General features: G+C 45.4%; 1 protein-coding gene and 1 non-coding gene across 4 annotated transcripts in view; one reads left to right on the top strand and one right to left on the bottom strand.

The window, feature by feature from the left end:
- The window catches only part of ypel1 (yippee-like 1), a 69533-nt gene that overhangs the window by 22576 nt on the left and 21618 nt on the right, over nucleotides 1-25339 (top strand). For all 3 annotated transcript variants that reach the window (XM_038793130.1, XM_038793141.1, XM_038793150.1), the window contains exons 2-3: nucleotides 10732-11017; nucleotides 16501-16544. In XM_038793130.1, the coding sequence (XP_038649058.1) occupies nucleotides 10901-11017; nucleotides 16501-16544 (161 nt within the window). In that variant the 5' untranslated portion in view covers nucleotides 10732-10900. The remainder of the gene's footprint in view (nucleotides 1-10731; nucleotides 11018-16500; nucleotides 16545-25339) is intronic.
- LOC119978659 lies at nucleotides 7767-7871 on the bottom strand. The gene has a single exon (XR_005463530.1). It is a non-coding gene; the product is annotated as a U6 spliceosomal RNA (small nuclear RNA).

The raw sequence follows: 25339 nt of genomic DNA, 5'->3' as shown, positions 1-25339 counted from the left end.
CGCATTCAGTGTGGAGCACGTTTGAACTCATTGCCGCAGAAGGCAACAAGTTCAAGTCAGTCTTTAAGACAGAGACAGATAGGTTCTTGATTAATAAGGGGATCAAGGGTTATAGGGAGAAGGCAGGAGAATGGGGATGAGAAACATATCAGCTGTGATTGAATGGCGGAGCAGACTAGATGGGTCGAATGGCCTAATTCTGCTCCTATCTCTTATGGTCTTCATACAGTATGATACACAGCATCTTGGAGCAAAGGAGGGAATTTTGGAACATGTGGCAATGATTGAAAGTTGAACCTATTTGGCTGCCAATGGTGGGTTCTGTAAAGTTTTTAACAAACTGTAATTAATATCTTGTTTTTTCTGTTGGATTTTATATTAATGGTGATGGGTGGGAGGTACTCTATTATTAATGGCCTGAGGTAAGGTAAAGACTGTACACTTGGGCTTTATGAACACTTAGTTTGGATTGCTTGTCATGTTATGTTCTGCGTTCCTCTGTTAATACAAGCCTGATTGGGTTCTGTTTTTCAATGAACCTCTGGTCTCGGGTCTGTAAACATTAAACTCATCATTCCAGGTTAACTAGCTCGAAAGGAGAGTTGTGGAATGGATATTAATTAACTCTTGACTGGTGAGCTTATTTTGAATGGGAAAGTTGTGCTACTACTTCGCTGATTGAAATGATGGTGCCACCCTTCATGTTGAGTTGCAGGTTCTGACATCTCAAACTCCCTTTTCCAGTTGCACCAGTAAAGAAAAATCTGCCTTTTGAAGTTTCCTGCACTTCTGAATACTTTAATGAATTCCTGAGTGTGGCCTCAGATGCCAGGCACTAGGTGGAGGTGTGCATAAATTGCTGTAGATGAGAATTGAACTCCGTGCGATATGCAAACAAAATCCACCTGATAAACAGATTATTTTCTTCAAAACTGCAGCATAAACCTTTCTGTGTAGCTGATTCTGTAGCATAATGGCCCAGTGGAATTGATCCAAATGCTTAGTGATGCTATACATCCTGAGTCCACTGTGTCCATTTGCAAAGCACTTTATTGAATTGTGCGGGTTTATTTCAAGTTGAGATTTATTTTCTGGCTTGCTCTTTGATTGGAAAGTGCATTTTGTGTTGTAATATGGCGTTTTAGTGTACATCCAGAATTGAAAAGCTAGTTTCTACAGTGGTCAGCTCCCTTCAGCTGTGTCTCAGCCTATTATTCCAAGCTTTGACCCCTTTCGACAATTAAGGTCTCCAGTCCCTTTAGTTGTAATTCTTCAGTTAATGCCACTGGGTCCCTCACAGGGATTTAAACACTGGCCTGTGAGACTCGGTGAATCATCTACGTACTTTCAAAGACCAGAAATTTGATTTGTCCTGCTGTATGTGATGGAGAAGAACATTGATAGTGTAGTCCCAGCTGATAATACTGGACAGTCAGGTCCCAGAATGGAGCCCTGGCCCGATAGTCTGTACCGGGCAGCACGGTAGCATTGTGGATAGCATAATCGCTTCACAGCTCCAGGGTCCCAGGTTCGATTCTGTCTTGGGTCACTGGCTGTGCGGAGTCTGCACATCCTCCCCGTGTGTGCGTGGGTTTCCTCCGGGTGCTCCGGTTTCCTCCCACAGTCCAAAGATGTGCAGGTTAGGTGGATTGGCCATGATAAATTGCCCTTAGTGTCTAAAATTGCCCTTAGTGTTGGGTGGGGTTACTGTGTTATGGGGATATGGTGGAGGTGTTAACCTTGTGTAGGGTGCTCTTTCCAGGAGCCGGTGCAGACTCGATGGGCCGAATGGCCTCCTTCTGCACTGTAAATTCTATGAAAAGACCTTAACTTTTTTATTTAGATACTTGGATGTACAGTATCAGAACTTCCGATTAGCTTTTAACAAAAGAATAAAACTTTATTAAATGTGAAAGGATTAACTCGAACACAATACCCCTTCACCCCTACTGTATCTTCACTGGTGTCCTCATACAAGTTACGCAATATATCTTGTAATATAATCTCGTTAAGTACACAATCCATGTAAACCATCAGGCCGACTGTATCAGACATGCCACACTCTGAAAGCAAGTGGCAGATGTCACCCAATAGAACTTCTGTAGATTTCTCATCGATTTCCCCCGCCCTCCGCATCCTATGTTTGTCATGCTGTGAGCCAAGTGGTCTCATTGGAACTTTAACTTCCACATGAGTCTTTCCAAACTCTGTTCTCAAAGAACACACTTTGAAATCCCCTCCCACAAAAGCTGTCAGATGCTTTCAAGGATCCACATCCAGAGTTTAAAATTTCTCCTTCAGTATTCTGGATTGCCACCTGCGTTCAAGCTTCCACACAATCTTTCGGGCACCCAGCCACGCCGATAGAATCAATGGGCAGCATGGTACATGGTTAGCACCCGCATTTGATTCCAGCCTTGGGTGACTGTGGAGTGTGGACTTTCTCCCTGATCCTGCGTGGGTTTCCTCCCACAGTCCAAAAATGTGCAACTTGGGTGGATTGGCCATATTAAATTGCCCCTGAGTTGATCCTCAAAGCAAACTTGATTTTTTTTCAGACTTGAGAAACCCTGCCATATAGCTGACCCACACTCCTGACTTTGGGGGCTCCGAATCCCTCCATCTCCGGGCCACCAGGGAGAAGGTCAGGACACGGCCCCCGGCTCTTTCGATACCCCAAACACTGCTAGTTCTGGACTCATTACAGTTACCCTCCCTTCCAGGATCTCTGACATAACATCTGCAAATCCCTGCCAGAATCCCCTCAATTTCGGACATGCCCAAAACATATGTACATGGTTCGCCGGGCTACCCCCACACTGCCCACATCTATCCTCCACCGCCTCAAAGAACCTGCTCATCTGGGCTACCGTCATGTGGGCCCTGTGGACCACCTTGAACTGGATCAAGCTAAGTCTGGCACACGCCAAGGATGCATTGACTCTCCAAGGCTTTTACCCACAGTTCAATTTCCAACTCTCCTCCCAGCTCCTCTTCCCACTTCCTCTTCACTTCTCTGATCGGGGCCCCTTCCCACTCTAACAATTCCCTGTATATCTCCGAAACCCTCCCACCTCCAACCCCTGTTTTTAACATCACCTTATCCCGTAATCCCCTTTGGGGGAGGCGAGGAAAGCTTGGAACCTGCCTCTGTACAAAGTCCCGCACCTGAAGGTACCGAAACCCGTTCCCACCCGGCAGCTCAATCCTCCTCTAATGCCTCCAAGGTCGGAAAGCCCTCTTGAATGAATAGGTCCCCAAATCTCTCAATCCCTGCCTGCTGCCATCTCTTAAAGCCCCCATCCAGCCCCTCTGGGGCAGGTGGTTGTCACAGATCAGTGACCACACTGAAACCCCCTCCAGTCCCATGTGCTGCCCCCCAACCTTAGGGCTGCCACCACAACAGGGCTTGTAGAGAACCGAGCCGGCGAGAATGGCAGAGGCGCCGTCAGTAAAGCCTCCAATCTCGTACTCTTGCAGGATGCCGCTTCCACTCGCTCCCAACCCGACCCCTCCCCCACTACTCACTTCCTGATCATTGATATTTTTGCCGCAAGTAATAGTTAATAAAGCTCGGGAGGGCCAAGCCCCCCTCTCCGCGACCCCATTCCAGGAGTGCCTTCTCGGAAGTACTGTCATCTTCACCGTCTGGACTCACCCCGTCAGTGTCAGCGGAAGCATGTCCCAACTGCGTAAATCCCTTTTCATTTGATCGACCGCTTTGCCCAAATTTAACTGATTAAGCTGACCCCAACCCTTAGCCACTTGAATCCCCAGATATCTAAAACCCCCAACCGGGTCTGTGACATAGAGCAACAAATCGTCTGCATAGAGAGAGACACTGTGCTCTCTTTTTCTCTCTTCTCTCTCTCTCTCTCTCTTCCCCCCCCCCCCCCCCCCCCACCACTCACTATCCCCTGCCAGACATTAGATGATCTAAGGGCCATCGCTAAGGGCTCTATGGCCAGGGCAAACAATAATTGGAAGAGCGGGCATCCCTGCCTTGTTCACTCACAGAGACTGAAGTATTCTGACCGGACTCGGCGCGGGACTGGTCCAGCGTCATGGAGGCGAGCAGCGGGCGATCATCCGAGGAGTCCGATGAGGAGCGGCAGTGACCCGGGTCCTGCGGTCCAGTCCCGAGGGGGAGACAAAATGGTGGCGATGGCGGCGTCCGAAGGACCTGTGGGGGAGACGATGGCAGCGCCCATGGTGCGCACGTTGTGGGCGTGGGGCAAGATGGCGGCGCCCACTGGCCGCACTTGGACCTGGGGGGAGAAGATGGCGGCGCTAATGGTACGCACGTTGTGGGGACGGTGCAAGGTGGCGGCGCCCACAGGCCGCACGTAGACCTGGGGGAGAAGATGGCGGCGCCCACTGGTCTCACGTGGCCCTGGGAGCAGAGGATGGCGGCGCCCATTGTGCGATCGGCTGAGGGAAGGGAGAGAAATCTGAAGCGATAGCGGCAACTGCGCGGGCCTGGCACATTGCCGCAAAGTGGCCCCCCTTGCCGCAGGATTTGCAGGTGGCGGCGCGGGCTGGGCAGCGCTGGTGGGGGTGCTTCAGTTGGCCGCAGAAGTAGCAACGGGGACACCCAGGGTTCGCGGTGTGGCGGGCAGCGCAGGCATATTGTGCAGGAGCGGCCCCAGTCGGGGGGTCGGTTGTGCGGTCCACGAGGGGTAGGATGGGTGGGCCACGCGGCGAGCGGGGTAGGACTGTACATTATGAGAAGGGACCGTCATGGAGAGCCCTAAAGCTTTCATCTCCATTAGGTCGAGCGCGGCCCCTTCCAGCAGTCGTTGCCGGTTGGGGTCCGATGCAATCCCCGTCACGAATGCATCACGCATGAGGAGATTGGAATGTTCCGTGGCCGTGACGGCCTGCCAGCCACAATCCCGTACGAGAGGGATAAGGGCCTGCCAGAAGTCTTCAATCGACTCACCAGGTAGTTGTACGCGAGTGGCGAGTACATGCCTTGCAAATAGAGTCTTCGTCTTCTGGACGTAGTTTTCTTTAAGGAAATTTCTTTTGATGCCTGTGTAATTCGGCGCGTCCAAATCAGCGGGAACACGCTGGAGCTCAACCGTGAGTAGAGAACCTGGATTTTCTGAGCTTCTGTCGGCTCGGGAGTTGCTGAGTTGATATAGGCCTCGAAGCAAGCCAGCCAGTGATTAAAGTCCTTTCTGGCGTTTGGCGAGTGCGGATCCAGTTGCAGGCGATCTGGTTTGATCCTGATGTCCATGATGCGGAAAATCAAACTCATAAATTGATGCGCTATCAATTGTATTAAAGACTCGAATGGGTACAAGAGAGGCTTTATTAGTTAGATGTTTATCCTCCGACTGCAGCTGGTAGAATGGCTGCTCAGGAGAACTCATACATGTTTATATGGCCCCTTGTGGGCGGAGCTAGCCGGCCGGGGCTACCGGCGAACCTGTAGTCCAGGTACTGCTGTACATCCCCTAATACAGGCACACACACAATTACACAGTGGATCACCACACTTACATTTGCCACCTGCGCCTGATATAACAGACGGACCCAATCCACAAATCCCTGCTTGAACCCAAACCAGCCTAAAATATCCCATATTTACTTCCACTCCACCCAGTCGAAAGCCTTCTCTGCTTCCATGGCTACTATCACCTCAACCTCGCACCCCTCCGCTGGCACCATTATAACATTAAGAAGCCGTCTAATATTGGAAGTCAGGTGCCTGCCCTTCACAAATCCCGTCTGAGCCTACCCGATTACCTCCAGGACGCAATCCTCTTTTCGAGTCAAGATCTTTGCCAGCAATTTAGCATCTACATTCAAAAGGGAAATTGGCCTGTACGATCCACAGCTCTCCGGGTCCTTGTCTCGCTTCAGGATGAGAGAAATTGATGCCTGTGATAGTGTCGGGGGAAGCACTCCCAGCTCCTTATTAAAAACCTTAACTAGAAGCGGCCCTAGTAACCCAGAAAACGTTTCATAAAATTCCACTGGGCATTCATCAGGTCCTGGAACCTTACCCGATTGCATTGCCCCACTCCGTCTATCACCTACCTAAGCCCAATTGGGCCCTCCAGGACTTCCACCAGCTCCTCATTTATCTTCGGGAACTCTAGCCTCTCCAGGAATTGATTCATACCCTCCTCCCCAACTGGGGGTTCCAACTCAGATAGTCGACATAGAATTCACGGAACACTTCATTAACTGCCCCCGGGTCTATCACTAGTTTCCCCCTCATATCCTTTATTTTCCCTATTTCTCTCGCCGCCTCCTGTGTCCTCAGCTGATGTGCCAACATCCTGCTAGCTTTCTCCCCATATTCATATATTGCCCCTTTTACTCTCCTCAGCTGTCCCTCTGCACTACCTGTGGAAAGGAGCCCAAATTCCATTTGGAGTCTGACTGGAGATTCCTCGTCTGGAGATTCCGCATATCCCTGTCCACCTGTAAGATTTCACCTACCAACCTGTGCAGCTCTGCCTGTTCGGTCTTCTCCCTATGGGCCCGAATCAAAATACATTCCCCTCTAATAACCACCTTCAAGTAGGGGGTTTGTGAGAGGGAAAGTGTAAAATAAAATTCAGGGATGACGTAGTGGAATGGGTTGCTATTGTGCATTTGCTCTTATGCAGATGTGCACTTCAGAATGAAAATGGGAGCATGCTGCTGAAGGGTGTGAATGCACAATGAGACCTTTTTATTCATTCAGGGGATCTGGGTATGGTTGGCTGGGCCAGCATTTATTGCCCTTGAACTGAGTGGTTTGCTAGTCCATTTCAGAGGTCAGCCAATGACATTACTGTGGGTATGGAGTCACATGTAAGCCACGCTGTAAGAGTGGCAGATTTCCTTTCCAAAAGGACATTAGTAAACCAGATGGGTTTTATGACAATCAACAATGTTTTCATGGTTTGTAATTCATCATTAGACTTTTAATTCCATATTTCTGTTGAATTCAGATTTCACCATCTGCTATGGTAGGATTCAGACCCTGTTCCCCAAAGCGTGGCCCTGGGTTACTTTAAAAAAAAATGTATTTTATTCCAAACACATTCCAAAATTACAAAAGCATAAATAATCGAAGAACTCTTTCTTCTCCTCCTCCTTTCCCCCCACCCCCACGGGACAAACAATTTCTCAAACATGGTCATGAACAGTTCTCACTGTGTCTCAAAGCCCTCCGCTGATCCCCTCAATTCAAACTTAATCTTTCCCAGCTGGAGAAAGTCATACAGGTCCCCTAGCCAGGCTGCTACCCCAGGCGGCATTGTTGACCGCCAATCCTTCGGACAACTAGAGAGGCGAAGGTCACAACATCGGCCTTCCTCCTCTCCATCAGCTTCGGCATTTCTGATACCCCAAGAATCGCCACAATAGGGTCCGGTCCGGCCCCCACAATCTTTTGATAATGCCCCAAATACCCCCTCCTAGTATTTTTCCAACTTCTCACAGCCCCAGAAAACATGTGCGTGGTTTGCTGGTCTTCACCCACACTTCTCTCTCGTGTGCCACCCCCTGGAAGAACCCACTCATCCTCGCCTGAGTCATGTGCACCCTGTGTACTACCTTAAACTGCATCGAACTGGTCCTTGCACACAAGGTTGTTGAATTCACCCTGTCATTGCCTCGCTCCACACACCTCATCCAATCATCTCCTCCTCACCCCCCTCCCATTTCTCCTTATCTCCTTATTACTCACTACCTGTGCTTCCCCAATCCTACCCTCCCTTCCACATCTGGGAGCAGTAACTGCTCCAATACGGTATGCTCTGGCATCTTGGGAAACTCTCTATTCAGAAATGTGTCATCCTTGCGCAGGAGCCATGCTAATCTTCTATATCGTTCCATTTTTAGTATATAGAACATAGAACAGTACAGCACAGAACAGGCCCTTCGGCCCTCGATGTTGTGCCGAGCAATGATCACCCTACTTAAGGCAGCACGGTAGCATTGTGGATAGCACAATCGCTTCACAGCTCCAGGGTCCCAGGTTCGATTCCCGGCTGGGTCACTGTCTGTGTGGAGTCTGCACATCCTCCCCGTGTGTGCGTGGGTTTCGTCCGGGTGCTCCGGTTTCCTCCCACAGTCCAAAGATGTGCGGGTTAGGTGGATTGGCCACAATAAATTGCCCTTAGTGTCCAAAATTGCCCTTAGTGTTGGGTGGGGTTACTGAGTTATGGGGATATGGTGGAGGTGTTGACCTTGGGTAGGGTGCTCTTTCCAAGAGCCGGTGCAGGCTCGATGGGCCGAATGGCCTCCTTCTGCACTGTAAATTCTATGTAGTTCTATGTACTCAAACCCACGTATCCACCCTATACCCGCAACCCAACAACACCCCCCCCCCCCCCCCCCCCCCCCCAACCTTACTTTTTAGGACACTACAGGCAATTTAGCATGGCCAATCCACCTAACCCGCACATCTTCGGACGGTGGGAGGAAACCGGAGCACCCGGAGGAAACCCACGCACACACTGGGAGGACGTGCAGACTCCGCACAGACAGTGACCCAGCTGGGAACTGAACCTGGGACCCTGGAGCTGTGAAGCATTTATGCTAACCACCATGCTACCGTGCTGCCCTTCAATACGTATATGTGCTGCTAAAGTGAGCACTGGGTTTCTGGATTACTAATTCTGTGACAGACAGTACCACTTCTCCACTGCCTCCCCTTGCCCTTGCTTCCCCTACCCTTAAGTACCTGTAGAAAATTAAGCCATAAAATCAACAGTATTTTGCATTTAATTTGTAACGTTGAGCACAAAATTAATTTATACAAATCACTTGCAGAGCCACAGTACAATTTTGGTGCTCTATTATGGAAAAGACAATAAAGCTGCACAATGCTTGGCATTACTAGAATAATTTCAGGGATAGGAAACTGTGCCTGTGAGGAGAAACTTGAGATAATGAGATTCAAATAAGATATGGGGTTTTTTAAATTTCTGAATGATATTGATAAGCTAGGGGAAGACTATTCTCGAAGTCAGCAACATGGTATTAACAATTTTAAAGATTCTGACTGAGGAATTAAGGGACATTTCTTTTCATTAGGTTTTTTTTGAATATGGGAGTGGGGAGGGGGTCAAAGTAGGTACAAAAAATAATTGGACAGGGTGTAAAACATTTTTCTGGCCAGAGCAAATCCATCACCCATGTATATGTTTACTATGAGGTCAGGTTAAAACAGAGATTGTGCATCTTGGGGAAAATTAATAAATATTTGAAGCCGAGGAGGATGCAAGAAGAGAGAATGCAATGGTGGGAATTAGCATTTGATTTCTCACGCAAAGAGTGTGCAGGCCTGATGACTTGCATGGCCGCAGGCAATTCTGTAAATCTCTGAAAGCAGTGGATGCTGAAAGGAAGCTGAACAACTCAATCTTGAAATGGGGAGAGAAGGGAAAAAAATAACTTGCAAATTGTATAATGATTTATTGCACTCTTGGGCATTTAACAGCACTTCACAGCCAATGAGTTACTTTTTGAAGTGCATTGATTGGCTGTAATGTTTACCTACGTATCAATTTGAACACAGTAAGGTTCCAGAAACATACAATGAAATGAAAATTGCTTATTGTCATAAGCAGGCTTCAAATGAAGTTACTGTGAAAAGCCCTCGTCGCCACATTCCGGTACCTGTTCGGGGAGGCTGGTACGGGAATTGAACCGTGCTGCTAGCCTGCCTTGGTCTGCTTTCAAAGCCAGCGATTTAGCCCTGTGCTAAATCAGCCCCTTTGACTAAGTAGAGCTGGAGTTGACTGACTGCTGGGCTCGTGGAATCTGAAATAAGGGAATGTTATAAAAATAGCTGAAGACATGAGCAACCTGAGCTGTGATTAATGCGGTTGAATTTTAAAAAAATACGACAAATAAACTGGGAGTGAGGCATATCACCCACCTTGTGAATGCTACTCTCTTCGCATTAACATTTATTTTAGGACTTTTAACAGAATAATTTAAAGTTGAAACTATTTGGAGAAAAACAGAATGCACTAGTTGTAGGAACAGCTGTGGTCCACTTGGCTCCACTGCTTTCCAGTTAGGTCATGGTTTGCCGGCCTATGTGTCAATTTCACATAGCTGCCATACACAAAAGGTCCTGGTCCCCACCCTGTGCATTTGCATTTCAAATAGTTTGTTTTTGATGCTGAGCAATGTTTGAAATGTAGTGATGTTTGAATTTTGCTTGACTGCTTTTTTAAAAACTAGTAAGTTCCTGAGTAACTCTGAAAACACAGGTGAGGCATCACTGCACTTGACAGTATAGATTCAAGGAGGCATTTCTGCTCCTAGTTTCAACCCTACCTTTTTTGTCAGGATGAAACTGTGCAATGGGGCTGAAGCACTATAAATGTAAGCAATTCCTGGGTACACATGAGATGTAGAAATTGCAAAAGAGGAGGATAGTGTTTAGCAATGTTTTAGGACTTTTTACTAACAGTAGAATGTTTTAAAGTTGAAACTATTTGCGGGAAAAACAGAATCCACTTGACATAGTAACAGGTGTGGTCCACTTAGCCCAACTTTGTTCTGCTATCCAGTTAGGTTATGACTGGTCTGTATATCAACTTCACATAGCTGCCTTGCCCTTTACACTGACCTAACAAAGATAATCACACCCCTGCACTGAGACACCATAAACTGTGTACATAATTATCCTGGGGATGAGACTTTGTAACTTGCCTGGTGTGACTTTTCACCTGTACTAATGTGACCATTCTGTATTTCCTATTGCAGGTTCTGACAGTTTCCCTCGTGGTGTCTGTGTGGAGAAGGCCACACACACTCCATTACAACGACGGCTTTTGCTTGCGTTTTCCAGTGTTTCTTCTGTCAGAGAGTGCACCAGGCCTGTAACTCTTCGACTGCCAGCCCAGAGCTCAGCAGCGAAGAACACCCGTTGGAAATGGTAAAGATGACAAAATCAAAAACCTTCCAGGCTTACCTGCCAAACTGTCACCGGACATACAGTTGTATCCATTGTCGAGCTCATCTAGCGAATCACGACGAGCTAATTTCCAAGGCAAGTCTTTGGGGGCGGGGAATAGATTGGGGTACTTGTTCCACTCGTTGTTTGAAAATTGTTCGTTGCCGACTAGGGGGAACTAATTGTTGCGTTCCTGATTGCAAAGAATGTGAGTAAAAATATTGGGTGAGAACTATAATTGTCAGAATTATTCAGTTAAGAAGGGTTTTGGAGTAGATGGGGAGAAACTGCTGGAGGGTGCTCAATAACAGATGGGACACATTAGATAATTGATAAAAGAATCAGAGGTGAGATTAGATTTGTTTTATGTAGTGAGTTCTGATGAAATGCCCTGAATTGAAAAGGAAGGAACTGAATTGAAAAGGAATTTGTTAAATGAGAAATGTGACTAATTGGCTGTCCTGTCACAGCGAACCAACACTGGTACAATGTGCCCAGTGGCTGCCTCCTTTTGCTGTAGGGTTCAGTCTGACTGTGTCTCTTGCAGTTGAACAGCCTGCTGGCAAACACTGCCAAGGTTCAAAATATGAACTTGAATGATTTTACCAAAGATCAGACCAAACCTTCACAAATGTGTGTTGGCAAGAGTCAACATGTGGCAGGTATTGCGGAAGAGTGGGGAAAGAGAATCCTGGAAATACAAGAGCAGTTGCTGTTCCTAACCTCAAGTGACATTACTGCCTGATTGTAGGTGTTGCGCTCTTGTTTACTGCTGGGTTTTTCTTCGTCTGTGCCTGTGAGGATCTTGATGATCAGTGCATTCCACTCTGCTGATGTGCTGAAAACAATTTCAAAAGTTTGAAACATGTACATTGAGGATAGTTGGAATTCTGCTGCTCTGTGGAAGACTGAATAGGTATTTGAGGACCCCGGTCTAAGTAACATTTAGATGGGTGTGATCCAAATGAGGTAACTTTGCTATTGCTTCTTGGGGTGAGAAAGGGGGAGTGATCTGATGGAGTGATAGTAAGCAGTTTTGGGACAGAAAATTGGACTTGTGGTATCAGTAAGAAAAGGCTTTTTCCATATTAGCAGCACCTTTTCCTGCTGTGCCGCTCTCTTTTATGTGATTACTGACTTACCGTGGCCAATACAAATAGCAGCCTCTTACTGCCCAGGAATGCTTCTATATTTATCCCAGTGCTCCACAGTTATGGGGATATTTACTGTGCTTGAAGTCTGTTTGACATGAGTAACAGTTTCCACATGATGGAGGTTAGATTTGAAGCTATTGGGGCTTCACGTGGTTCCCTGCCTTTTTTGCACTCGCTGATGTGGGCCTACTCTGCTGCTTGGTATCCAGTCAACTCTGGCCCTGCAGCAATATTCTTCAAACAATTGCAGATTCCAACACTTGAAACATGTTCCTGTTCTCTGTTTTGCTTTAATTACTTGTCCTTTGCTCAAAGGACCGAATAGCTAAGTTTCGCATTTCTGCCATTACTCTCTCTTTTCACCCATCCCTCATCCTATGTGGAGTTCCTCATTGTTTATCTACACTTCTGTTGCCTAGTAGTTGGGAATGTTGCAACATCTAATTTCCCACAGATTGAGATTGGGGGAGAAAAACAGTGTTCGCCACTTCCCCGCAATCTCATTCACCTTTTGTAATTCCTGTGTCTGTGTGGGAGCATATCCTGTGTGGGAGCGTGTCCTCTCCCTGTCTGATTAATCCTCTTTTTTTTTTTCATTTGTTATTGATCTTGCAAAATTGTTAATGACATGGATGCCTGGGTATGCTAGGCTTTCCTGCTATGGCTCTGAGACTTCACAATGTTGTAGCGTGCGATGTGGTTAGCAACAAACTCAAAGAAATGTGTGGAATCTGTTCTCTGAAAGGATATATTTTTGAGTCCCCATGTGTCTTGTGCGTCACAGTGCAGTGGGAGGAGTGTCAATTAACCTATTCACCTTGAATGTAATCGCCTGGAATTCGGGCAAATGCCTTCAGATCATCTGAACTTATTGGCCAGTGCAGCCTCTGTCCACTAGCTATTGGCTCATATTTTTTTCCAATATTGCTGTTCTCTGGGTGGGGTGGCACAGTGGTTAGCACTGCTGCCTCACTGTGCCAAGGACCCAGATTCATTTGTGGCCTTGGGTGACTGTGTGGAGTTTGCACTTTCTCTCTGTGTATGCGTGGGTTTCCTATCCACTCGCTGTCCAAAAATGTGTAGGTTAGGTGGATTGGCTGTGTTATTTTGTCCCTTAGTGTTCAAAAGGTTAGGTGGAATTACGGGGGTAGGGTGTTCTTTCAGAGGCTCGTGCAGACATGATGGGCCAAATGGTCTCCTTCTGCACAGTAAGAATCAATGAAATAGATGAACCACCGAAGTGACTATACACCAAATGGGTGTTTGCTGTCTGACTTTCACTGGTTGCAGCAGCTGGTGCATTTTCTGTCACTCATGCAGATGTGCACACTGATTGTGGGAACTGTTGATGTGAAGGTCCACTGATGAAATCCAACTTCAGACATGAGATAGAACTGGCCTATACCAGTAAGATTCAGTCATGACTGGAAATTCTGAAGCCTAATCACAGGACCTTTGTTTTGGTGTGGGAGAGAGAAGTGTAGCAGTGCAGTGGGCATCCTTGCAGGCATCACTTGGCCTGAGAAGGAAGGGTCAATGCTGGCAATTCATGTAGCTGACCCATTGCTCCATTTATTGTTTCCCATGCCTCCTGATGCAAGTCTCTAACATTTTGTTTTCCCCTGTGAATGAACAGTTCTATGAATACTTCAAACGTTGCCTTTGAACTTGCTCCAGTGCACCAGTGTTGGCTGTATTTATGTAGCTCTCCAACTCCATGAAGCTACTTGCTTCTTCTCCGTATTCTTGCTGCATCACTTTCTCTTGCGATCTCTAGCTCTTCAAAAGCAGCACTTTTAAAGAAAAATAAATCATCTTTCTCAATTAATGCTTTTGGTGCTCTTCCTATGTTTTTCCAGTCTCCCATTCCAGACTACCTCCTTTTGCAAAGCACTTGCATGTTCTCAGCAAGGCATATGATAAAGCAGTTTGAGTAGGTAAACAAATAATGCAACACCGTGTAAGGATGTTCATAACATGAGGTGAATGAAAAGATTGTGGAAATGGTAACTAGAGCATTTCTGACAGGATGTGCACCACACCACAGCAGTTTTTAAAAAAATTGTTGATGATCTGGCAAAATAGTTGATACTGTGCTGCATTTAGTTAGCGGCTTGAGTCTCTGGGAGTTTGTAAGATGTCATAGTTGCTGTGATCTTTCATTAGTATGACCGAGGCACTCTGCTGTTGGGCCACTCTGTTCTGTTTATTGATCCGATTGTGCTCAATGTTTTGGGAAGAAAGCTGATTGCACAGACTTGGACATAGTTATCTTTTCTCTTGCAGGCTAAGGTTACAGCACCAATGTTGGGTATGTTCAGTCTGCCATGCCATACAAGTCTGTACCAAGAGCCAGTAGGACAAAGTAAGCCCATGCACCTAGACCTTTCCCAATATCTGTTTGCACTTCCCAGTGTCTGCAGTATGGTCTGCACTTTTATTACCAAATGGGTATGAGGCTGTAGCTTAGCAGTACTTGGCTTGGATACACCCACAGGTGTATTGGGAATTTTAAATTCCACTGACACCAATGGTTTGCATAAAATGAGTGATGGATGATTTCCATGCCAGTTTTGTTGGTGAGTTGTAACATCTTCCAAAAAAAGCAAGTACAGCATGTGATACACTCCACCTTCACGGCTCACGGATGTGGGTGGGTGGCTCTTGTAATTGGGTCAGAGGCCGACCTGTGACACTGGATTTGGCTGTTGGTGACCTTTTATAAATGTGGATCCCAAGAATACTAGTCACTCCAACTTTAAAATTGGAGTATCTTTGAAATGTTTGGTGTTCTTCATTACTACCCAAATAATTAGCACTTGGCAATGTTCTTTACAGTGAAATAGTTCTCTGTCATATGCATTGCTTCATTAGCCTATGTTTTGAGAATACAGTGTGGAAACTTGGCACTGTTGTGATGAGAAGCTGCCCTCTCCCCACAGATTAGCTGACTAGGATGTTGCACTGGAGAAGTTCTGGGCACTCCCAACTGTAACCTTGCACTGCCAGGAGAGGTGTGGATTTCCTGTTGGTCATGGAAAGATTATGTAATCTGGAACCAATCAGAATCGCTCGCTGATCATGGAGTGGATTTTATTCCCAGGTGAAGCCTGCCTCTCATCCAAGTTTGGCAGATTTTCAGCAACAAAAACAAATACTTGTGCCAGCCTATTAATGGATGATGTGGTTATAAAATTGACAGTGTGCAGCCCATAATAATCACAGGAGAATTGAATGTCTGGTAACTGGAGATGGTTACATGGTGCAAGCACTGTGTACTTCTGACTGCTTGTGCTTATTAGAATTGTTCAATATTGCAAGAAATTGCAGGTCTCAAATGTCTTTGGAGGACCTGCAGACAATCAATCTGGCCAAGTATTCGGTGGGAACCGTTTATAAAAACTACTAAAAGAAGGAAGGAGTGATTACAAAATAAGGGAAAGTCATCAATTATTCTGTGCTATAGATTTCCATGCTGGCATTGCACATCTATTGTCTGACTCTGGAATCTCTATCACAAGTTTCAGTTTGTCAATTTTTGAATTGGGATACAAAATTAAACTGGGTTAGATGTTTGGTCACCCACCTTAAGAATTCCCTTTTTGCTGTAAACAGCCTCATTTTTTTGCAAATTATCTATTCTAGTGATTAGTTTGGTGATTTTCTGCAATTTAAACAGCAAATTCTGATTTCAGTTCTTTTGAAGTATTTCAAATGTGTTAATATGACTATTATAGCGCTCCACATTGTGAATATCTTCAAACATCGCTGAAATGCTGATACAGATGCCGGGTGTGTGTTTGGGTATTCCCTGCTAGGCATGGTAATTGATCCTAAAAGTGTACCTGCTAGCATGTGGAAAAGGTGCGCTAACGTTTCAGGTGTCATCTGCCATCTTAAAGACATTATTTGGTTTCTGAGTGCATAACAGGTGGTGTTAAAGTATGATGGGTAGTTGCTGTGAAGCTGGTCAGGATTTTGTTGAGTCCCAGGTTTGATCCTGGCCCGGTGTCACTGTCCGTGTGGAGTTTGCACATTCTCCCCGTGTCTGCGATTGTCTCTCCCTCACAGCCCAAAGATGTGTAAGGCAGGCGGATTGGCCACGCTTAATTGTCCCTTAATTGGGAAAAAATTGCTACTCTAAATTTTAAAAAAGGGGGAAAAAAAGGATTTTGTTGAGAGCCGTAGTTTTATAAAACTAGAACATTGTCATTAGAGTATATTTTTGTAATGAACAAGTGGTTTCTCTCTCGCTGACCAGCCTCTTGATTATGTGCATCGGAACAGATATGCTTAATGGTCTCTGTAGCTTTTTAGTACAAAGATATAGTTCAGCTATTTTCTATGCAGGGTGAACTTTGGACTGTAGTCTCTGGTTCCTTTTAGCCTCAAACATGTTTATCTTTACCGCTTTCTCTTTCTCAGTCGTTCCAAGGCAGCCAGGGACGTGCGTACCTGTTCAACTCCGTGTAAGTATGTGGCTCTTTTTGCTGTTTGCTGTTCTTGGGTGTCTGTGTGCCCTTGTGCTGTGTGGATTTGTTTTTCCTCCAAATTTGCACTCGTGAACTTGTCATGGTCTTTGGGGAGTTGAATTGTAAGACTGGAAATGATGAGTTACGGGTATTTGGTTCAATTTTGCACTGAAAGTCTTAGTTGATTAATTGAACGTCATTTAAGCAGAGGCTCCTGCTTTTACTCCTACCAATGACACTTGATCAGGTGTAAAATGGAAGAATGCGTGACTTCTTGTATCAAGGGAGAAATTCCTTCATAATGGCATGTTGCCATTAGAAACATTCAAAGCTGTGTGTTTAAAATCAGTTTGTTTTTGACTAATCTGTGCTGGGAATGGGGGTGTCAAATTTGCAATGGGCACTAGTCTCCATTGCTAAGAGGTTGCTAAATAAGAAATTGGGGTGGATGTGAAGCCTTACAGAATAAGAACATAAGAACTAGGAGCAGGAGTAGGCCATCTGGCCCCTCGAGCCTGCTCCGCCATTCAATGAGATCATGGCTGATCTTTTGTGGACTCAGCTCCACTTTCCGGCCCGAACACCATAACCCTTAATCCCTTTATTCTTCAAAAAACTATCTATCTTTACCTTAAAAACATGTAATGAAGGAGCCTCAACTGCTTCACTGGGCAAGGAATTCCATAGATTCACAACCCTTTGGGTGAAGAAGTTCCTCCTAAACTCAGTCCTAAATCTACTTCCCCTTATTTTGAGGCTATGTCCCCTAGTTCTGCTTTCACCCGCCAGTGGAAACAACCTGCCCGCATCTATCCTATCTATTCCCTTCATAATTTGAAATGTTTCTATAAGATCCCCCCTCATCCTTCTAAATTCCAATGAGTACAGTCCCAGTCTACTCAACCTCTCCTCATAATCCAACCCCTTCAGCTCTGGGATTAACCTAGTGAATCTCCTCTGCACACCCTCCAGTGCCAGTACGTCCTTTCTCAAGTAAGGAGACCAAAACTGAACACAATACTCCAGGTGTGGCCTCACTAACACCTTATACAATTGCAACATAATCTCCCTAGTCTTAAACTCCATCCCTCTAGCAATGAAGGACAAAATTCCATTTGCCGCCTTAATCACCTGTTGCACCTGTAAACCAACCTTCTGTGACTCATGCACTAGCACACCCAATTCTCTCTGCACAGCGGCATGCTTTAATATTTTATCGTTTAAATAATAATCCCGTTTGCTGTTATTCCTACCAAAATGGATAACCTCACATTTGTCAACATTGTATTCCATCTGCCAGACCCTAGCCCATTCACTTAACCTATCCAAATCCCTCTGCAGACTTCCAGTATCCTCTGCACTTTTCGCTTTACCACTCATCTTAGTGTCATCTGCAAACTTGGACACATTGCCCTTGGTCCCCAACTCCAAATCATTTATGTAAATTGTGAACAATTGTGGGCCCAACACGGATCCCTGAGGGACACCACTAGCTACTGATTGCCAACCAGAGAAACACCCATTAATCCCCACTCTTTGCTTTCTATTAATTAACCAATCCTCTATCCATGCTACTACTTTACCCTTAATGCCATGCATCTTTATCTTATGCAGCAACCTTTTGTGTGGCACCTTGTCAAAGGCTTTCTGGAAATCCAGATATACCACATCCATCGGCTCCCCGTTATCTACTGCACTGGTAATGTCCTCAAAAAATTCCACTAAATTAGTTAGGCATGACCTGCCCTTAATGAACCCATGCTGCGCTGCCCAATGGGACAATTTCTATCCAGATGCCTCGCTATTTCTTCCTTGATGATAGATTCCAGCATCTTCCCTACTACCGAAGTTAAGCTCACTGGCCTATAATTTCCTGCTTTCTGCCTACCTCCTTTTTTAAACAGTGGTGTCACGTTTGCTAATTTCCAATCCACCGGGACCACCCCAGAGTCTAGTGAATTTCGGTAAATTATCACTAGTGCATCTGCAATTTCCCTAGCCATCTCTTTTAGCACTCTGGGATGCATTCCATCAGGGCCAGGAGACTTGTCTACCTTTAGCCCCATTAACTTGCCCATCACTACCTCCTTAGTGATAACAATCCTCTCAAGGTCCTCACCTGTCATAGCCTCATTTCTATCAGTCGCTGGCATGTTATTTGTGTCTTCCACTGTGAAGACCGACCCAAAAAACCTGTTCAGTTCCTCAGCCATTTCCTCATTTCCCATTATTAAAACTCCTCCTCAAGGTTGCCTTGACCGACCAGGTTAAACCAATCGACATGTAGATTAAAATCCCCCATGATAACTGCTGTACCATTTCTACATGCATCAGTTATTTCTTTGTTTATTGCCTGCCCCACCATAATGTTACTATTTGGTGGCCGATAGACTACACTCCTCCTCAAGGTTGCCTTGACCGACCAGGTTAAACCAATCGACATGTTGATTAAAATCCCCCATGATAACTGCTGTACCATTTCTACATGCATCAGTTATTTCTTTGTTTATTGCCTGCCCCAACATAACGTTACTATTTTTGGTGGCCGATAGACTACTCCTATCAGTGACTTTTTCGCCTTACTATTCCTGATTTCCACCCAAATGGATTCAACCTTATCCTCCATAGCACCGATGTCATCCCTTACTATTGCCCGGATGTCATCCTTAAATAACAGAGCAACACCACCTCCCTTACCATCCATTCTGTCCTTCCGAATAGTTTGATACCCTTGGATATTTAACTCCCAGTCGTGACCATCCTTTAACCATGTTTCAGTAATGACCACTAAATCATAGCCATTTACGATGATTTGTGCCATCAACTATTTACTTTATTCCGAATAAAGTACACTTATGTTGGTTTTTTTACCTCTGTTTTGAATCTTAACATATCCAGTTTTATTCCTTTTGTTATTACTGGGCCTATTCACTGAGCTCCCCTCAGTCACTGTACCTTGTACTGTCGCCCTTTTAGATTTTTGACTATGTCTTCTCTGCCTTGCACTTTTCCCCTTACTTCCTTTTGCTTCTGTCCCTGTTTTACTACCTTCCAACTTCCTGCATCGGTTCCCATCCCCCTGCCACATTAGTTTAAACCCTCCCCAACAGCTCTAGAAAACACCCCCCCCCCCCTAGGACATCGGTTCCAGTCCTGCCCAGACCGTCCGGTTTGTACTGGTCCCACCTCCCCCAGAACCGGTCCCAATGCCCCAGGAATTTGAATCCCTCCCTCTTGCACCATCTCTCGAGCCACGCATTCATCCTATCTATCCTGACATTCCTACTCTGACTAGCTCGTGGCACTGGTAGCAATCCTGAGATTACTACCTTTGAGGTCCTACTTTTTAGTTTAACTCCTAACTCCCTAAATTCCGCTTGTAGGACCTCATCTCGTTTTTTACCTATATCGTTGGTGCCTATGTGTACCACGACAGCTGGCTGTTCACCCCCCCCCCCCCAGAATGTCCTGCAGCCGCTCCGAGACATCCTTGACCCTTGCACCAGGGAGGCAACAGACCATCCTGGAGTCTCGATTGCGTCCACAGAACCGCCTGTCTATTCCCCTTACGATCAAGTCCCCTATCACTATAGCCCTGCCATTTTTCTTCCTGCCCTGCTGTGCAGCAGAGCCAGCCACGGTGCCATGAACCTGGCCTCTGCTGCCTTCCCCTGGTTAGCCATCTCCCTCAACAGTATCCAAAGCGGTATATCTGTTTTGCAGGGAGATGACCGCAGGGGACACCTGCACTGCCTTCCTACTCTTGCTCTTTCTTTTGGTCACCCATTTTCTATCTCCCTCATTAATTTTCACCTGCGGTGTGACCAACTCGCTAAACGTGCTATCCACGACCTCCTGAGCATCGTGGATGCTCCAAAGTGAGTCCATCCGCAGCTCCAGAGCCGTCAAGCGGTCTAACAAGAGCTGCAACTGAACACACTTCTTGCACGTGAAAGAGCCAGGGACAGTGGACATGTCCCTGAGCTCCCACATCGCACACGAGGAGCATGACACGGGTCTGGGATCTCCTGCCATGTCTTAAACCTTAGGTAAACTTGTACAACAACAATTTCAAAATAAAAATAAATAAATTAGACAATGAAAAGAAAAACTACTTACCAGTCACTTACCAGGGTTAAAAAGCACCTTCTCTCACTCTGCACCGAATTACCAAGTTGCAATCCCACTCTCGATGTATCTCACTCAGGATGTGTCTCCTTGAAAAGCGCTAGCTTACTGAGTGCGCTCTCTGTCTGTCTTTTATGCAGACCTCAGCTAATCAATGACTCAAAAAATACCTAAACTTCAAAGAGAAGAATACAATGTGCCCCTAAACAGACCTCAGGTGATTGACAGATAACTGCCTCTCAGCAATTAGGGTGGGGGCAGCTTCAACCAATCAGACACTAAGCTACACACTGCACTTTTAACTGAAAAACAGCAGAATTAGATTTTCCACTTACCTTTCCTGATTAGTGGTTTGATGGTGTGAGTGGTTTTCCCAATTTGGGTATCAAGTGGGAGAATGGTTTCAGTGTTGAGAGTTGCTGTAAATATAATTTGTAATTTTTTTCCCAACTGGGTTTGAGGAATTCCTCATCTATTGCAATTCCCTATGGTGCTGGATTGTAGGTGTTTGGGGTTTACTTGTCACTGCATGGGTGTTGGTTAACCAAATTGGCTGGATGACTGGTTTGTGATGCCGAGTGCCACCAACTGCGCCGTTTCAATTCTTGTGCAGGCTAAGGTTATCCATGCAGGCCCTGCTTTCTCATCCTTGCGCCTTGCCTGAGGTGTGGTGACCCTCCAGTTAAACTACCATCAGTCAACTACCACCAGTCAGCTCCCTCAAAGGGGAGAGCAATCTATGCCAGCATTTATTGCCCATCACTAATTGCCCTTGAGGGGGCAGTTAAGAATCAACCAGATTGCTGTGGGTCTGGAGTCACGTGTAGGCCAGACCAGGCAAGGACAGCAGATTTCCTTCCCTAAAGGGCATTAGTGAACCAGACAACCCAACAATGTTTCCATGTTCATCGTTATGGATCTTCTGGGAGTATGGTGATTTCATATTCACTTCACTCTTTAAAAACCCTCCTGTGATTTTTTTGTTCACAATTAACCTCAAAACATTTTGAACAGTGTATTAAGTCACTGCCGAGGAAGTTTCAGAGTTGTATTATTCTAGTCTTTGAGTCGGGGGTATGGGTGATTGTGGCCAATTTAGTAAAGCATGTATTTGTGGGTGTTACCACAGTATTTTCCCTGGGCTTTCCCTCTTCTACACTGTTACTTTAAAGGCTTTAATCATAGTGGATTTCCAGATCCCCGCATTGTAACTTAATGGAATGGCTATTCCAAGAGGAGAATACCCTCCAGTGGTTTGAGTACTATGTAGAGGCGATGGCATAGCGATAATTTCACTGGACTATTAGACCAGAGACCCAGAGTAATGAATGCTCTTGAAGACCCAGGTTCGAATCCTGTCACTGCAGATGGTGAAATTTGAATTCCATAAAAATCTGGAATTTAAAAACTCTGACAATGACCATGGAACCATTGTTGGTTGTCTGGTTCACCAATGTTCTTTAGGGTAGGAAATCAGCTGTCCTTGCCTGCTCTGACCTCCATGTGACCTTCAGACCCATAGCAATGTGGTTAACTCTTAACTGCCCCCTCAAGATGGGCAATAAATGCTGGCACAGCCTGCAACGCCTCCCATGAATGAATAAAAAAAAAAGTGGCGTTAGGTAACTGTGTTGGAGTCAGCTATTCGAACTCTGGTGTAAAACAACTGCCAGCAAGGTAATGGATTGTTTCTGTACAGTTTGGTTGTTCAGGTATGATAAAACTACAGTGTTGTAATCATGGAATAACATTGTACTGCGGCTGTTAAATGTACCTATGTCAAAATAGTGCATGGAATGTAGCTGTGCTGATTCCATGAATTATTATGGAGCTATTAACAGCGCTGCTTGATCTTTATTCAGGGAAGGGTAGAGAAGGATTATGCAGAGGATTAGTGTAGTGGATCAATAGTTGGAGGGGAGAAAGGAGAGTGTATGGTAGAAAAATCTACAATGGCTTCGGGACCGAACAGGTTGAATACCCTTCACACTTTATTTTTAGGAATGATCTCTATCTGGGCCTACACAAGTGCTTCAAAGCTACTTGTGACTCCAAAAGGCACTTTACATTTTGCCAGTCTAACTGCTCTTGTAGAACTGTCCCCAATTTTCCTTTTCCCTCTTTTTGAAAGTCCATAATATTGGCTGTCCTCCACTGTCCAAAATGTGCTTTATTCTTGTGAGAGACTGGCCTGAGTATCAGCAGGCTGTCTGGCCTGGGGAGATATGCTAGAGTGTCACTAGGTAGTAGTTAGGGATCTGAAATCCTGGTTTGTGTGGTCTGCCTCCCTAGCTCCAGAGGTGGGTGAATTTCAGCCCCAATTGCTGCCCATGCTAGGATTGCCTAATACAAGTGGAATTGGACACTGCCCGCCGTCAGCCCTTGCAATTCTTTTTTGTGTCACACGGATTTCCATTTCATATCAGTCCTTTAAATGTCCAAAAGTGATTTGCTAACTGTCTAGATTGTGGTTATACACAACATTAAGCACAAGTAACTGCTGCACGCTCATTGCTTCCTCTTGATAAATTGAAAGAATTTGAAAGAGAGGATTATTTCCTGCCATGCCATGCCTCTTCAAATAGGACAATAATGATCTTTTGTATGTTCTAGTTTGGATAAGTTTGTTCATCCAGTTGTGCAGTGATGAATGATTTTGAGGCCTTTAAAATACACTCTTGACTTTGGTTCAGAGGATAATGCATGACTGTGTAGAACTCTTGTACACCAGAGAAACTTCCAGTACTGAGCTGGCTAATTTTCACTGGGTGGATATTTTCCGACTGGCTCCGTGCCTTTGGGCTGGGGATCAGAGAAGGAGAATAAGGGGATGGACCAGGATTTGGTCTAGTGACAATGTTGCTTCCTGATGAAATTGAGCATGGCTGCATTGGCATTCATGGACATACGAAAGGAAGGGACAGGCCAGCTGGCTTGTTGAGTCTGCCGAGGCCTGCCATGGTAGAAATTTTATTCCTTCAACTCACCACCTCACTTTTTCTCCTCTCCTGGCCTGCCTTGCACACGAGGCAATCTACATGACGAATTGAGGAAAGAAAGTCAGAAAATCTTGTGCTTGTTTGAGAGAGCTCCAGGAATTTCCCAAAGGTGATCAAACAAATTGGAGGAAACTGCTGTGACTGGGTGACACACCCCGAGTTAATCTTTCATCATTTACGAAGATTTGGCAGCCATGCTCTTAGAATATTTAAAAGTATGCTGGAAACATGTGAATTTGTATTTGCTGCATGTGCTGGCAACTAGTCCCATGAGTCTGTGTAAAAGAATAAGTACTTTCCTGTATTTAACTTGATTCTATGCTTTTGCACCTGGCTGTCTCCAGCTGATCTCGATCAAAGATCTTTTGGGATGAAATCTAATACTTTATTTTAAATAATTCAATAAATCTGTGTTTTTCCAGAATGGAAAACCCAAAGCCCTATATAAGAACATAAGAACTAGGAGCAGGAGTAGGCCATCTGGCCCCTCGAGCCTGCTCCGCCATTCAATGAGATCATGGCTGATCTTTTGTGGACTCAGCTCCACTTTCCGGCCCGAACACCATAACCCTTAATCCCTTTATCAATTTAGGGAACCTTTTAAACCTTAAAAAAAAATCCCACTTTGCGAAGGGACCAAGAATTAGGAACAAGTCTTGGTCATTTAGACCCTCACGCCTTCTCCGCCATTCAGTAAGATGATGGCTGATCTTATTGTGACCTTAATGCCATTTTTTGGCTTTCCCCTTATTCCCACATCTCTCTACCTCTGCCTTAAAAAGTATTCAATGACCCTGCCTTTACAACTGTCATCGGAAGATTTCTACAGACTCTTCACCATTAAGTAAAAGATGTCTACTCCTCTTCACTTTAATGAGAAACACCTTCTAGTCTCTCTACAAGGGAAAATGTCATGTCAGCATCCACCCTGTCAAGTCCCCTGAGGATCTTGTATGTCTCAATAAGATCATCCTCCTTCTAACCTCCAATTAATACAGGCACAACTTGTCCAAATTATGCTCATCAGATAAACACATTGTCTGAGGAAACAGTTGAATGAACCATCTCTGAACTGCTTCTAGTGCAGTTATGTTCCTATTTACTGTACACAGTACTCAGTGTGGTCTCACCAATGCCATGTACAACTATAGAATAACATCCCTACTTTTATTGCAAGGGAATGGAAGGTAAACAACAATCCATTTGCCTTCATAATCACTTGCTGTACTTGCACACCAACTCATTGTCTAGGGCACCCTGATCCCTCTCTTCCACTGCGTTTTTCAATGTTTCCATTTAGATAATGTGCTGTTTTTCTATTCTTTCTGCCAAAATGGACAAGTTCACTCCATCTGCCAAATTTTACCCAATCATTTAACCCACTTAACCTATATCCCACTCCTTATGTTCTCTTCACAACTTACTCTCCTGCTTACTTTAGTGTCATCTGATCCCTGTGGTACTCCACTCGTTACATCCTGCCAACCCAAAAATGACCCATTTATCTATCCCTACTGTTTCCTGTTGGCCAACCAATCCTCTAGCCCTGCTAAAATGTTGCCCCCTTCGAAAGCTCTCATTTTGTGTAGTAACCTTTGTGGAACCTTGTCAAATGCCCTCTGGACATCAAAATACATCAGATCCACAGGTTCCACTTTATGCATG

This window comes from Scyliorhinus canicula, chromosome 1, assembly GCF_902713615.1.
Source record: "Scyliorhinus canicula chromosome 1, sScyCan1.1, whole genome shotgun sequence".
NCBI classification, from domain to species: domain Eukaryota; kingdom Metazoa; phylum Chordata; class Chondrichthyes; order Carcharhiniformes; family Scyliorhinidae; genus Scyliorhinus; species Scyliorhinus canicula.
The sequence above is the reverse complement of the archived record's forward strand: the minus strand, read 5'-3'. Positions and strand labels throughout refer to the sequence as shown.